The following is a 14,199-nucleotide window of genomic DNA, read 5'->3' as shown; positions in this document are numbered from 1 at the left end:
ATTCCTGTGACTTTTTCTTTTTTTTTATTCAGAGCATTGTGAATTCCTCAGGAAGAGTTTTGAACAAGAGGAAGAGGAGGATATTAATCTAAATAGATCCATTAATTCCTTAATTATTTATTCTAATTCTTGGTTCTTGAATTTTATTTAATATTTGAGTTTTTATTGTAATTTCACTGGGAATATAATCCTGCTGCCCAGCTGTATCGGAGAGTAATGTTGCAGCTAGTGCTGCAGCTTCTGTCCCTGCCATCTCCAACATTTTATTCAAGCTATCACTGCATTTAATGGGATTAAGCTGCTCCTAAATTCTGTTGGTACTTCTTAATCCTGCCACCTGGTGGGCTGAATAAATTTATTCACATCATAGAATCATAGAATAGTTAGGGTTGGAAAGGACCTTAAGATCACCTAGTTCCAACCCCCTGCCATGGGCAGGGACACCTCACACTAAACCATATCACCCAAGGCTTCATCCAACCTGGCCTTGAACACTGCCAGGGATGGAGCATTCACAACCTCCCTGGGCAACCCATTCCAGTACCTCACCACCCTAACAGTAAAGAATTTCTTCCTTATATCCAATCTAAACTTCCCCTGTTTAAGTTTCAATCCATTGCCCCTGGTCCTATCACTACAGTGCCTGATGAAGAGTTCCTCCCCGGCATCCTTATAGGCCCCCTTCAGATTCTGGAAGGCTGCTATGAGGTCTCCACGCAGCCTTCTCTTCTCCAGGCTGAACAGCCCCAACTTTCTCAGCCTGTCTTCATACAGGAGGTGCTCCAGTCCCCTGATCATCCTTGTGGCCCTCCTCTGGACTTGTTCCAACAGTTCCATGTCCTTTTTATGTTGAGGGCACCAGAACTGTTCACAATACTCCAAGTGAGGTCTCAGGAGAGCAGAGTAGAGGGGCAGGATCACCTCCTTCAACCTGCTGGTCACACTCCTTTCAATGCAGCCCAGGATACGGTTGGCTTTCTGGGCTGTGAGCACACACTGAAGCCAGCTCATGTTCATTTTCTCATTGACCAACACCCCCAAGTCCTTCTCTGCAGGGCTGCTCTGAATCTCTTCTCTGCCCAACCTGTAGCTGTGCCTGGGATTGCTGTGACCCAGGTGTAGGACCTTGCACTTGGCATGGTTAAACTTCATGGGATGCTGGGGAGGGACTATTCATTATGGACTGTAGTGATAGGACAAGGGGTAACGGGTTGAAACTTAAACAGCAGAGGTTTAGATTGGATATAAGGAAGAAATTCTTTACTGTTAGGGTGGTGAGGCACTGGAATGGGTTGCCCAGGGAGGTTGTGAATGCTCCATCCCTGGCGGTGTTCAAGACCAGGTTGGATGAAGCCTTGGGTGATATGGTTTGGTGTGAGGTGTCCCTGCCCATGGCAGGGGGGTTGGAACTAGATGATCTTGAGGTCCTTTCCAATCCTAACTGTTCTATGATTCTATGATTCATGAAGTTGGCATCAGCCCACCTCACAAGCGTGTCAAGGTCCCTCTGGATGGCATTCCTTCCCTCCAGCGTATCAACCGAACCACACAGCTTGGTGTCATCCGCAAACTTGCTGAGGGCGCACTCAATCCCACTGTCCATGTCAGCGACAAAGATGTTGAACAGGACCGGTCCCAACACTGATCTCTGAGGGACACCACTTGTTAACTGATTTCCAGCCAGACACTGAAACATCATTCCAATTCTTCAAGATCAGCAAAAGTGTTTGTTAAGAAGGAAAAAGCATGAGGAGAACTGTTAATGTTTTACTTGTGATCTAGGTGGGGTTTTGTTGGGTTTAGGTTTTTCTTTGTTGTTTCTTTAATTGAGAAGGAATAGATCTTGAATTGATATGGATCGGAACCAAGAGGTGTACAGAAAATATCTGCCTGTCTGAAAACCCCATGGAGTCAAGGGGGTGTTGTGTTTGGGGAAGAGTTTCCTTCCAGAACAGGCATTCCTGTTAAGTGTCTCCAATGTCACTATGACACCCTGTGGGCAATTTAGACAGACATAGCCATTTGCCTTACTGCTCAGGCCTGTCTCTACCCCTGAGGAGCAGGGTTTCTCTGCGCTTCACATTTGTCACCACTGCTCTTATTTCATATTTCACCTGCAAATGCTCAGATGTAATTCACATATCGTCACTTGTCTCCTCTTAGTGGCTTCATCAAGAGGTGGGATATACTTTGCACTGCTAAGTGCTAAGGTCTCCTGACCACAGACAATGGCTGTGGTTGCTGAGCAGCACTTGGTGCTGCAGCCACAGTGGGGAGTGAAAAAAAGTGAGCCTGTTGCACTGTCTTCTCCCTTCTGTTTGGAAATCCCGCACCTTCTTGGTCCCCCATGCCTCTCTTCTCCATCTCCATTAGATGGCTGTCAAAAAAAACCCAACTGGAAACATTCCACAGCACAGAGTCTTAAGGAGTGAAGTTGCTGTCTTGAGACCCCATCTGCAGTCCTGTGTCCAGCTCTGGGGTCCCCAACATAAGGACACGGAGCTGTTGGAGTAGAGTCCAGAAGAGGCCATGAAGATGCCCCGAGGGCTGGAGCACCTCTGCTGTGGAGACAGGTTGAGAGCTGGGCTTGCTCAGCCTGGAGCAGACAAGGGTCCAGGAAGACTTCAGAGCCCCTTCCAGTGCCTAAAGGTGCCAATGAGAAAGCTAAAGAGGGGCTTTTTACAAGGGCAGGCAGTGACAGGACAAGGGGGAAGGAGTTTGAACTGACAGAGGGCAAATTTAGGTTAAATATTAGGAAGTTCCTCTCTGTGAGGGAGTAAGTACACAACAAGCTCGAGCAGAAAATCCCAGTCGTCCAGGAATTCTAGGATGGAGAGTGAGAGAGTTGGCTGCTTGGTTCTGAGTTACTGGCTGGGCTTAAACCATGATGGTGCAGTTGTCCTGCTAGGAATTAACCAATCCTTTCCTGCTGCTTGTGAAAATTTCTCCCCCAGTACAGTTTGGGGAATTTTCTTGTACAGAACAAAGTGGTCACCTTTGGTGAGGCCCTGGCACAGGTTGCCCAGAGAAGCTGTGGCTGCCCCATCCCTGGCAGTGTTCAAGGACAGGCTGGACGGGTCTTGGAACAAGCTGGTCTAGTGGAAGGTGTCCCTGCCTGTGGCAGGGGGTTGGAACTGGATGAGCTTTAAGGTCCCTTCCAACCCAAACCATTCTGTGATTCTAGGTTCTGATTTCATGTTTATTCAGCTCAGTTTCGTGGGAGCTGCCTCGGCTGTAACCGCTGAGCAGATCTGGAGACCGAGAGGTTATTTTCCAGCCACAAACAACCGACCTGCAGGCTGCAGCATCCCCGGCATCACCCATCCCATCCCATCCCATCCCATCCCATCCCATCCCATCCCATCCCATCCCATCCCATCCCATCCCATCCCATCCCATCCCATCCCATCCCATCCCATCCCATCCCATCCCATCCCGCACCGCCCTCCGCTCCTCTGACCCCTGAGCCCAGAGTCGCCCCCTTGCCCCTCCCTCCCCTGGGCCGCATCCACCAATCAGCGGCGAGGGGCGGTGTCGGCGCGCGGAATAAGCGCGTACCGCTGTTAGCTGTCGTCCTGCTGGGCCGCGCCCCGCCCCCCCGCGCTCCCCATTGGCGCAGCCCCGGCCCGCGCTCCGCCATCTTAACCCGCGAGACGGGCTCCATCCTTCGCGGCACCATGAGTGCTCCCGCCGCCGGCTCCAGCCTGCGGCCGCTGCTGGAGACCCTGGAGGACCCCGGCGCCCCGCCGGGCGAGCTCACCGACGCGCACCTCACCATCGTCAAGTGAGTGCGGGCATCGGGTGTCGCCTCACGGCCGCGGGAGCAGCGTGAGGGGAGCGGGGAGGCCCGTGCCGCGTGAGAGCACCGCGGCCCCCCCTGCGGAAGCGCGCTTGGCGGCGTGCGGGTCTGGCCGGCGAGTTCTGTCCGACGGGGTTGGGGCAAGGGGGCTGTGAGCCTCCGGTAGCCACTGCGGAGCGGATATGTGGGGGGGGAGAGCTCCGGCCGGGGGTGCATTCCTGGGGCTGAGGCGTGCTGTGGGGCTGCTGGTGAGAGCTCGGGCATCATGTGGGCGTAGAGAGAAAAGGCGCGGGAGAGAAGGAGGAGAGGACGGACGGAGTCCTTTGGAGTCTGCACATCCCAGAGTCTCTCCTCAGGTTTCCTGGGGAAACTGGTGAGGTGGGTAAAGGAACGTTGGGAAACGAGAACTTTTTCTGACTGGAAAAAGTCGTGTATCATCCTCGTGATTGGAAAGGTTAGAGGGTTTGGGGATTTTTGGTTGGATTTCTGTGGCGGTTTTTTTTTTCCAGTTTTTTGAATGATAGTGTCTTAATTGCATTTCTTTTTGGTAGATACTGCTGAACCTCGAGGCTTTGCTTTTACCTGGATCTCTCGGATATATTAGTGTTTGCAGAGGCATTACCTCTTTCCATCAGTATCACTTTTGAGGTTCTGTCTTAAAGCCCTATGATGCTTAAAGCTGTAACTGCTTAGATCTATCAGTGATGCTGATGCAGCTACAAGATTTTACAGGATTTTAATAATAACTGACCAAAAAAAAAAAATCCCAATTTTAAGGCAGTATTAGGCAGTGGCAGATTTCTCATGTCCTGGATGATTGCACTTAATACAGGTGTGTTTTGTTATGCGACACTGATTGTTAACATTTTGTAGGGTAAGTATAACTTTTCTTTATGGATGTCTTCAAATACATGGAAAGTCATCACTGTAAGTCGTCAAACCAGAATTTTCCTGGAATGGGGACCTTGTGTTCTAGAACTGCCTTATTTATAATGCATATATAAAATCTGATTTTCAGCAGTCATGTCAAGTTTGCACGTTAACTTTTAATGTTTTCTGTACAAGTTACCAGAATAATGAAAGCCCTTAGTGTTGGTTTTCTTTTGTTGTTTTTTTTTCCTGCATACTTTATAAGCACAAAATGGGTCATTAGTCACTTTCAGTATACTAGGACATGTACTTTATAACGCAGTATTTTACTGATATGTCAGAGTAACCTGTGACATGACTGGCATTCCTGCTTTTGAACTTCATTGGTGTTGTGTTTTAGTTTTCTTAAGAAAAAAAATGATTCTGTGTTGGCTAATGAATTGTGTGCTAGAAATGTAAAGTTATTGTCAATTATAACATGCTTAACCTCTGGATATCGCTTGTTTTCCCTTCTGTTCCCTCAAGTCGCTTGACTGGTGAGGAAGGCAAAGGATTCACTGCAGATGTCAGAAAACACTTTCCTCAACTCTGCAAAGTGTTTAAGGTATGTCTTTTCCATTTCATTTTCTGTGTTTCAGTGTAGAACTGAAGATATGTTCAGGTGGTCAAGGTCAGTGGCCATTGTAAGACTTGAGGTTGAGTTATTCAAGCTAGTGATATAGCAGTACAGGTTTGTCAGCAAAATGTATCTTCCATTACTGTGTAAGAAAGTAAAATACAGGGTCTTTGGTATATTCAGGCAGCATTAAGCAATGAAATCTGATCTAGCCAGAAAAGGCAGTGTGTTCTATTTGTCTTTAGAAACACTGGGAATTTAGAATATTCAGTAAATGTCAGATTCTTTTGAAGCTTCATGTAAAGACTGTGCTTGGCCATCTTTTTTTTCCCTCCTTTTTTAGATGTTTACAGACAATTAGAGTGTCAAGTGATAATACACAACAAGCACAGAAGAACTTTGTTTAGAACTTACTTCAGTAAAGATCTTTAAATTACAGAGAGCAAAAGTGTCTTCAGCACGTCAAAATGGTTTTATTGATTTGAAGTGTATGTGATCAGGGAGTGGTTCCTGCATGGGTGCATTTTTCAAGTGTTTGCTTTTGACAGCTCTCATTTTACTAAGCAGAAGTGTTGTAGTACTGTACCATATTTCACAGTTACTTCTATAAACTGAGACTTTGTGTATATGTTTTGTTTTTCAGGCACACATTTCTAGTCATAATGTAGAGCTAAGTAATGCAGCATTGCAAGCATTAGGATTCTGTGTTTTTAATTCAAGTATTACATCTGAATTATCTGGTAAGCAAACAAACTTCAGTGTGGGTGCTGGTAATGTGTGTCTGTGTGTGTGTACATCTATGTATATATCGGGAGTTCTTTCTTTGTTAGCATATACTTTAACTTTGACAAAGTTCACAGTTCCCATGTGGTGCAGTGGTTTTGTCGCTAATCTGAGCAGCTGAGCAGCGTGGTCAGTTCACTAATCGCACCTTTTACAGAGAAATTGGGTTTTGGTCTTTTTTTCATGCTGTTATGCTAATACTGTTTTATTGCCTTCTAGTTTCATTAAATACTTTGGTTAGATACTGTAATTTTGTGGAATTAATAATAAAAAAATTGTACAGGTGGAAGAACACTTTTGGCATCTGGGGATGGCCAGTAGTTTTTCAGTGTTTTTGAGAGTTTACCTGGCAATTCCTGGTTCTTAAATCTTAGAATGGTTTTGATTAGAAGGGACCTTTCCTATTATGCAAAATTTAGCCTCATTTCTGATGAGGATGAGACAGCTAAAATAACTTCTATATGGTCCCTTTCCCATAACTTACAATATTTTTTTTTAACCAGTTGATAAATTGCAGTCAGTTTTGTTAGAGAAGGTCAGGCTTCAGAATTAAGTTCTGAAACAGAGCTTTTTCCTTTTGGTTGAGGAAAGGATTGTATGTAAACTTATGTTTTTTGGCAGTGAGATTATTTACCCACAAAGGCCAAATTTGTAAAAAGATTAGGCTTAATAGTTTTGAGTCTTAAAGGAATACACGATTTTTTCTGTGTCTTCCTAGTTGAACGTAAGGCCTGTGTTAAACCTAATTATTTGTGTAATGAGCTCTCTGTTACCTCAGTTATAGCTTTACTACCATTGTTATTATTAAAGCCTCTTGTAGACCCTAAAATGAATTTATCTGTGTTAGTATAGCAGTGAAATTGACCAAAATGCTGCTAAAGTTACTGGAAGTCCAAGAAGGTTTGAATAATTAAAATACTTAATTTTAACTCTAGAGGTTTTAGGTGAAACTACCATTGAGTTTTATGGTTTTGTGGTTTCTTCTAAAGTTAATACAGAGATACTACATTAATGGTATCTTTATCATAGTAATGAAATCTTTAGCTTTTTCACTAGTTTATGTTGGGAGAAACTGCTAAGAAGTAAAGAAATCATGTCCATTGGAACTTCTAGTTGAATGGATCTTTTAGTAACATTAACTGAGAAAAAAATGAGCTGAAACTTGCTAAGAAGGTGATTGAAATTGCATAAACAGAGCCTGAGTATTTTGCATTCTGCTTTCAGCAACAGAAATACAAGACTTGCTTTCAATAGTGAACAGTGTTGCTGTAAAAACTTCAGACAAAAACACTCGCACTCGGGCACTTTGGGTGATCTCTAAGCAGACGTTTCCTTCTGAAATTGTTACAAAGGAGGTAAGTTTATTCAGTTTGGGGTTGGTTTTTGGGTTGGTTCTGGGTTTGGTTGGTTGTTGGTTTTGGTGACTTGATTTCCTAGGGAGGTGAGGCTTGTGCAGTCTCTTGGTCACTCTCTACTAAGTAGCTTTTGAATCTGAAGGTAATTTTCTGTCAGATTTGATGCCAAATCTAGAGCCTAGGTTCTTGGAAAAATTATAAGGGTGGCTGCAGAGGGAAAAGAGCCAATTAATTACTGCTTCTCCCAAGGGAGAAACTGCAATGTGATCAGTTCTGTTAGATACCAGTGAAGCAGCATGGGGGAGAAATGTTGTGAATACTCCAGTTTTGTGACAGCTCTAACCTTAAAACTAGACCTAGCATAATCCAAACACAGGGCACAGCCCTGGGAAATGAAATTTCAGGATTCCAGCTCCTCATGGAAATCCTGATGTATTTAGGTGCTGACTCTAATGTTCTTATTTCCTCAGGTGTCCAGTATTATTTCTACCCTGGAAACGATACTTACTAAGGGAGATGTACAATCTATGGTGGTTGAATATGAAGCACTTAATGTTGTTATACGGTATGTGCACTGCAATATTCTTGTTCAAATAGATACCCAAGGGTTTCTTGAAAACTATCACTACAAAGTCTTAGTGGCACAAGTATGCTAAAGGCAATTGTTTTAAGTACTCTTGCAATTGCTTAATATGTTTCAGATTCTTCTTACAGTGTTGTCCTGGTTTTGGCTGGGTTAGAGTTAATTTTCTTTTCAGTAGCTGGTACAGTGCTATGTTGTGGATTTAGGATGAGAATAATGTTGATAACACTGTTTTAGGTGTTGCTAAGCAGTGTTTACACTAATTGAGGACTTCTCAGCTTCTTGTGCCACAAAACCAGCATGGAGGCTGGGAAGAGGGGGGGAGGTCATGTTTTAACCCCAGCCAGCAACACAGCCATGGGCTCGCTCCCCCAGTGGAATGTGGGAGAGAACCAGAAGGGTCAAAGAACACTTCTGGGTTGAGACAAAGACAGCTTAGTAAGAAAAAAAAAGCTGCACATGCACAAAAACAAACCAAGGAATTCATTGGCCCCTTCCCATGGTCAGGCAGGTGCTCAGCCATCTCCAGGAGATTAGGGCTACATAGTGTGTAATGGTGACTTGGGAAAACAAATGGTATCACTCCAAAAACCTTCCCTTTCTCCTTCCCTCAGCTTTACGTCTTGGCATTGACATCATCTGGTCTAAAATATCCCTTGGGTCAGTCAAGGTCACCAGTCCAGGCTGTGTCCCCATCTACCCTGTCCCAACTCCTTGTGTACCCCCAGCTTAACTTGCTGGTGAGGTGTTGTGAGAAGCAAAAAGGTCTTATCTCTGTGTAAGTACTGAAGCCCCAGGTTACGACAGTATAAAGGTATTTACTTTGCAGTCTCAACCCTTGGTCCCTTTTGGCCAAACAATTTGGTTTAGCTTTGCAATGAACTCCTCCCTTTATCCCTACTCTAGCTTGGACTTATCCACAGACTGCAGTCACTTAGGGGTGTACCTGTTCCAAGTGGAGCCTGATCTATGAGCCCACAGTCTCTCTAGGGGTACACCTGTTATGGCATAGACTTAATCACAGCATAGTTGCTTTGAGGTGCACCAGCCTCTAGTGGCTTTCTCCATGGGCCACAATGCTTTCAGAGGTACACCTGCTCCAGTGAGGCCTTAAACACAGCAACCATCTCTTCAGGAATGACCCTGCTCCACCATGGCCTCAACTATGACTGCAGTCCTTCCAGGAGTGTACCTGCTCTGCCATGGCCTTATCTGTGGCCATATACTTTGAGGTGCTTCAGCAGCAAAACTTTGTTCACAGTCACTGATGCTCCAAGATGTACCTGCTGCGGCATGGGCTTATCCTTGGGCCACAGCCCCTTCAGAGGTATACCTGCTGAAGATGCTTTGAGATGTCCTGCCCCCCTCTGGACTTGTCCACAGATCACAGTCTCTTTGACTCAAGGTCACCCTGGAGTTCCAGCCTGTCCAGTATAGCAGCACAGAAACAGCAGTGATGCCCTGGCCATCTGCCAGCCCAGGTGCATTGCCAGTATTACTGAAACATTCCAAGGCACAACAGTCAGATGATCAGCAGTATTAGTGGAAGTAAAAATCAGCCACTAACAACCACTAGACTGTCATACAGTGAGGCAAGCAAGACCCAAGGCCAGCACAGGTGCATGTCAATTAATAGCTAAACAATAATAAAAGCTGTTCATTTGAAGTAGGACATTCCAGTCTAAACTTGTTATTGTGAATGGTGTCAAAAAGGATTGTCGTGGATTAACCCCTGACACCAAGCACTATGAAGCTGTTCTCTTGCTCTCCCTCAGTGGTATGGGGAAGAAAATGGGGGGGAAGTAAAGCCTGTGGGTTGAGCTAAGGACAGTAATTGAAATAAATAAAATATTATCATAGTAATGAAAAAGGAGGAGAGAGAGGAAAAAAAAAACAAGACAAACAAGCGATGCACAAAGCAGTTACTCACTGACCAATGCCCAGCCTGTTCCTAAGCAGTGATCAGCTCCCCCTGACCAACTCACACACCACCACCCCTCCCCAGTTTGTATACCAAGCATGCTGGCCTATGGTATCGAATACTCCTTTGGCTAGTTGGAGTCAGCTGTTCTCTGCTCTCTTTTGGCTTCTTGTGCCCCAGCTTCCTGGCAGAGCATGAGAGACTGAAAAGTCCTTGATCAGGATAAGTGCTACTCAGCGACAGCTAAAACATCGGTGTGTTTATCAGCATTATTTTCAAACCAAAGCCAAAACACATCACTGCACCATCTACTAGGAAATAAGTTAACTCTATCCTAGCCAAAAATCAGCACAGGAGTGCTCAAGAAATAGGGAGGGGACACAGCTGGGGCAGCTGACCCCAGCTGGCCAAGAGGATATCCTATGGCATAGGCATCCTGCTCACTGTACAAACTGGGGGAAAAGCTGAGTGGGGGCTGCTGCTCAGGGACAGGCTGGTTATCAGGTGGTGAGCAATTGCATTGAACATCACTTGTTTTCTATATTCCAATTCTTTTATCATTATTACTTTTCTGTGCTGTTAAACTGTCTTTAGCTCAACTTGCAAATTTTACTGTGGGGGTTTTTTCCCCAATTTTCCCCATCCCGTTGGGGGTGGGAGAGTGAAAAGTAAGTGGCTGTTCAACTTCTGTCTGTGATACTGTCCGTTCAACAGGGTGAAACTGTGTGAACTACTGTTTTTGTTCTTTTGGCACTGGTTCTTCTGAATAGCTTAATTTGCAGAATATTCCATTAATGATAATACAACAGTTGATCTTGATGCAGAAAGTAGCCAATATTCAGATAAATTTGCATTGTTTTAGTTTTAAATGGCTTGTTAAGAATTCTTTCCGAAGTCTCATGTGTACTTCACGGGTCATGTTCTTACATTTTAGCTTTTGTTTTCATAACCTAATGAGATTCTCATTATATGGGTTCTTATTTTAAAATGCTCCTTGGTGCTTTGCAAATTTTACTGCAGTGTTTCTCATAACACTGTTGAGATTACTGTTTTAATTCTATAGGCGACATTTTAGGACCAACACCAAGAGTGCATTATTTTGGTCAGCAGTGCTAGAATAATCAATTTTGTCTTTACTTCATATTAATTTGTTAGTAAATAACTTGAGCTTATATCTTTACTGTTACTTATTTTGCATTGAGTTTGAACTACAAATCCATTTTACAGTAAAATAGTTAAAGCAGTAATTATTAGTTCGTTTGCTCACTTTAATGCATTGGTTTTCTGCAGCAGAGAATTGGAATATTGTATTTTACATAGTATTTAGCAACTTCTTGCATCTGACTAACTGTACACCAGTACCTCTTTTGCAAACCTGAGATGCAGTACACATTTTTTTTCTGGAAAATTACATGTCTTATTAAATGGCTTATTTTAATTACTGTATATATACATGACTGTGTGTGGTTATTAAAAAGTATGTAGTTCTATCTGAAAATAAACAAATACTGGGTCAGGCTGGTTGACAGCAGTGGCAGGACAGTGCTTTTGTTCACAAGTTAGGCTGATGACAGATACAGTGTTTTTTTAAGAACTGCTTGTCCTCTCTGGCTTTAATAAAATCACCCAGAAGGCAGCAGTTTTCCCTATAACAGCTGTAGCGATAGGGATTTGACATACCTGTGCCAAAGAGAGGACATTTGCAAAATTTAATGACTTCTGGAGACAAGCTGGTTACTACAGCCTGGTTTGAATATAAGCCAGACCCTCCTGTTTCTGAAAGTTTTGCTGGCATGTGTGGGATAGTGTAAATGTCTGTCAGACTGTGCTCCAACAGCTCCATAATAGAAGGATAAAAACTAAACATTTGACTAGGCTAATGTACATTGAGTCTGTGCAAACCTGTGCTGCTGCAGGATTTCAGTTGTTTTTCTAAAGCAGATACGTATTGCTTTCAGCATGTATGGCCTGTGGGAACTGCTCTGTACTGCTAAGAACGTGCAAGGGATGGTTAATATGCAAACTTAGTGCTTAATCACTGGTAAGGAAAGGATAGTATGTTCCTTTCAGGCTCTCAATTCAATTTATTTGCCTAAAAAGCTATGGTAGAATATGTCAGTCTGTTCTTCTTTTAGAGAAGTTTATCTGAAGTAACACTTCAGCTTTGCAGTTTTAAGTGAGCTGTCAAAATACAATTGCTTAGAAAAAATAATAGAATTGTTTTGTGTGGTTTGCTGTAAATTGTTTGTTGAGTTAGAGCATTTATTGGTGATACCAAGATTATCTTTGCATGTCTGAGCAGTATATCTGTTGGAGATTTTGTAATACCTATATTTGGTTTTTTGGATCTAGCTTAATGGAGCAAACTCCAGCCCAGATGGGAGAAGAGGCTGTGAGGTGGGCAAAACTGATCATTCCCCTGGTTGTCCATTCAGCTCATAAAGTACAGTTAAGAGGTGCCACTGCCCTGGAGATGGGCATGCCATTGCTCCTCCAGAAACAGCAGGAGGTGGCAGCTGTCACTGAGCACCTCATGACCACAGTAAGTAGGAATGCATTTTCCATGTCCAGGTCTTTTTGATGAAGCTTTTCATGTTCCCCTTCACTTTCAGAACTGTGTCCTTACTTATTTTACCTTATTCATTGTGGAAGTTAAGTATGTTTACAAAAAAACCCAAAAGCCAGGTGGGTTTTGGGGTCACAGTGTGTTTAGACTTAGAGAGACTACAAGTATTTGAGGAAATGGATTTTGATTTTGCCACTGTAAGAATAATTAAAACCAACTATAAGCTTCAACTGGGAAGGTGATCAGATGGTAGCAACATTTGACTGATTTACCAGGAAATGCTATGCGGTACAGAATTAAATAGTGGTTTAGCAAGGGCGTTGTTCCAGGTTGGTTGGACTTCCAGACATTGGTATGAATATGAATGTTTTTCAGGTAATTGAATATATTTCTTATAGAAATTATGTTTCTTTCTGGCTGCAGAAATTAATTTCAGAACTTCATAAACTATTTTCTACAAAAAATGAGACGTACGTTTTAAAATTATGGCCGCTGTTTGTCAGATTACTTGGAAAGGTAAGCAGAAAAGCAGTAAGTTCTACAATCATGAGGCATTAGGGAGGGAATTTTTGACAACACAATATCTTAATTCTGAACATCTTTATCCTCAGACTCTGCATCGAAGTGGCAGTTTTATCAACTCATTGCTGCAATTGGAGGAACTTGGATTTCGTAGTGGCTCACCAGTGGTAAAGAAAATAGCCTTCATTGCATGGAAGAGTCTAATAGATAATTTTGCTCTCAATCCAGGTAGATTGAAAAAGTTAACCTGAATTGTTTTGACTGCAGTCACTTTACATAACTGGAAGAAAATATTCTGTCTAGTAGTGGAGTAGTGGTTGATACCATGGCAGGTACCACTAGATATACACGTAGTATATGGGTGGCGTATACACAGTGGTGTAAACATATATACATATATATATATATATACACACACACACATAGTGGTATATACTGTGTGTATATGCCTAAATTAAATTCAAGCTGGATTTTTGTTGTTTTGTTCTAAGGAAAAAGGGCAGTTCGATCAGTAGTTCTCATTTTTTCTGCTGTGAGAAATGAAGAGAATAAAATTAACAAACATTCCCTTTGTAATTCTTTAATTGGTCCAGCCAGCAAAAATAGAGAATAAAACATTCTGTAGATCTTACTTTGGACTATGTGGGTTAATTGGAGAAGAACAATGCTTCAAGATTCTACAGACATTAAACAAAGTTCCTCTAAAAGTGTAACTCAGGCCTGAACAAGTCTTCAAAAACAATATTTATTTTTTGATTGTTTCTCCTTACTGCATGTCCTGAGAGAGTTTAATGTGGACATTTCTTGTTTTAGCTGAATTTAACCTAAATTGTCATTTAAATTTGTTTCTTATCTGTTCATTTATTTTGATCATTGTTTCCCATAAATTAGTTAACAAAGGACTTGATTCTATCAGAAGATAAAAATCTGTGGCACAACTGGCGTTCATTATGCTTGTTCCATTAAGGCTGGTTTTTCTTTTACTGTGTCAGACAGGACTCTGACATAGCAAGCATGAGCGAATTTCCTTCTGTTTATGTTGGTATGCAGTAGATTTCATTTCAGTTTTGGTATGGGAGACTTGCTATCTCCAGGGTTGTTCTAGATAACAGCTGGAGCAGTAAAATAGTCTGAAAGTTTGGTGAATTTACTATTATTTTAGTTTTATAAATTGCAATTAATTA

General features: G+C 42.8%; 1 protein-coding gene across 1 annotated transcript in view; it reads left to right on the top strand.

Annotated features, from left to right (window-relative positions):
• The first annotated feature begins 3,661 nt into the window (after positions 1–3,661).
• RIF1 (replication timing regulatory factor 1) overlaps positions 3,662–14,199 on the top strand; it is a 34,738-nt gene continuing 24,200 nt past the window's right edge. Inside the window, exons 1-8 of the mRNA XM_005153741.3 lie at positions 3,662–3,784; positions 5,195–5,273; positions 5,929–6,025; positions 7,293–7,423; positions 7,894–7,988; positions 12,280–12,469; positions 12,917–13,009; positions 13,105–13,243. Coding sequence (XP_005153798.2) covers positions 3,678–3,784; positions 5,195–5,273; positions 5,929–6,025; positions 7,293–7,423; positions 7,894–7,988; positions 12,280–12,469; positions 12,917–13,009; positions 13,105–13,243 — 931 coding nt within the window. The 5' untranslated portion in view covers positions 3,662–3,677. The remainder of the gene's footprint in view (positions 3,785–5,194; positions 5,274–5,928; positions 6,026–7,292; positions 7,424–7,893; positions 7,989–12,279; positions 12,470–12,916; positions 13,010–13,104; positions 13,244–14,199) is intronic.

Source organism: Melopsittacus undulatus, chromosome 4 (assembly GCF_012275295.1).
Source record: "Melopsittacus undulatus isolate bMelUnd1 chromosome 4, bMelUnd1.mat.Z, whole genome shotgun sequence".
In the NCBI taxonomy this organism is placed as follows: Eukaryota; Metazoa; Chordata; class Aves; order Psittaciformes; family Psittaculidae; genus Melopsittacus; species Melopsittacus undulatus.
This window is presented reverse-complemented; position numbering and strand designations above follow the sequence as displayed.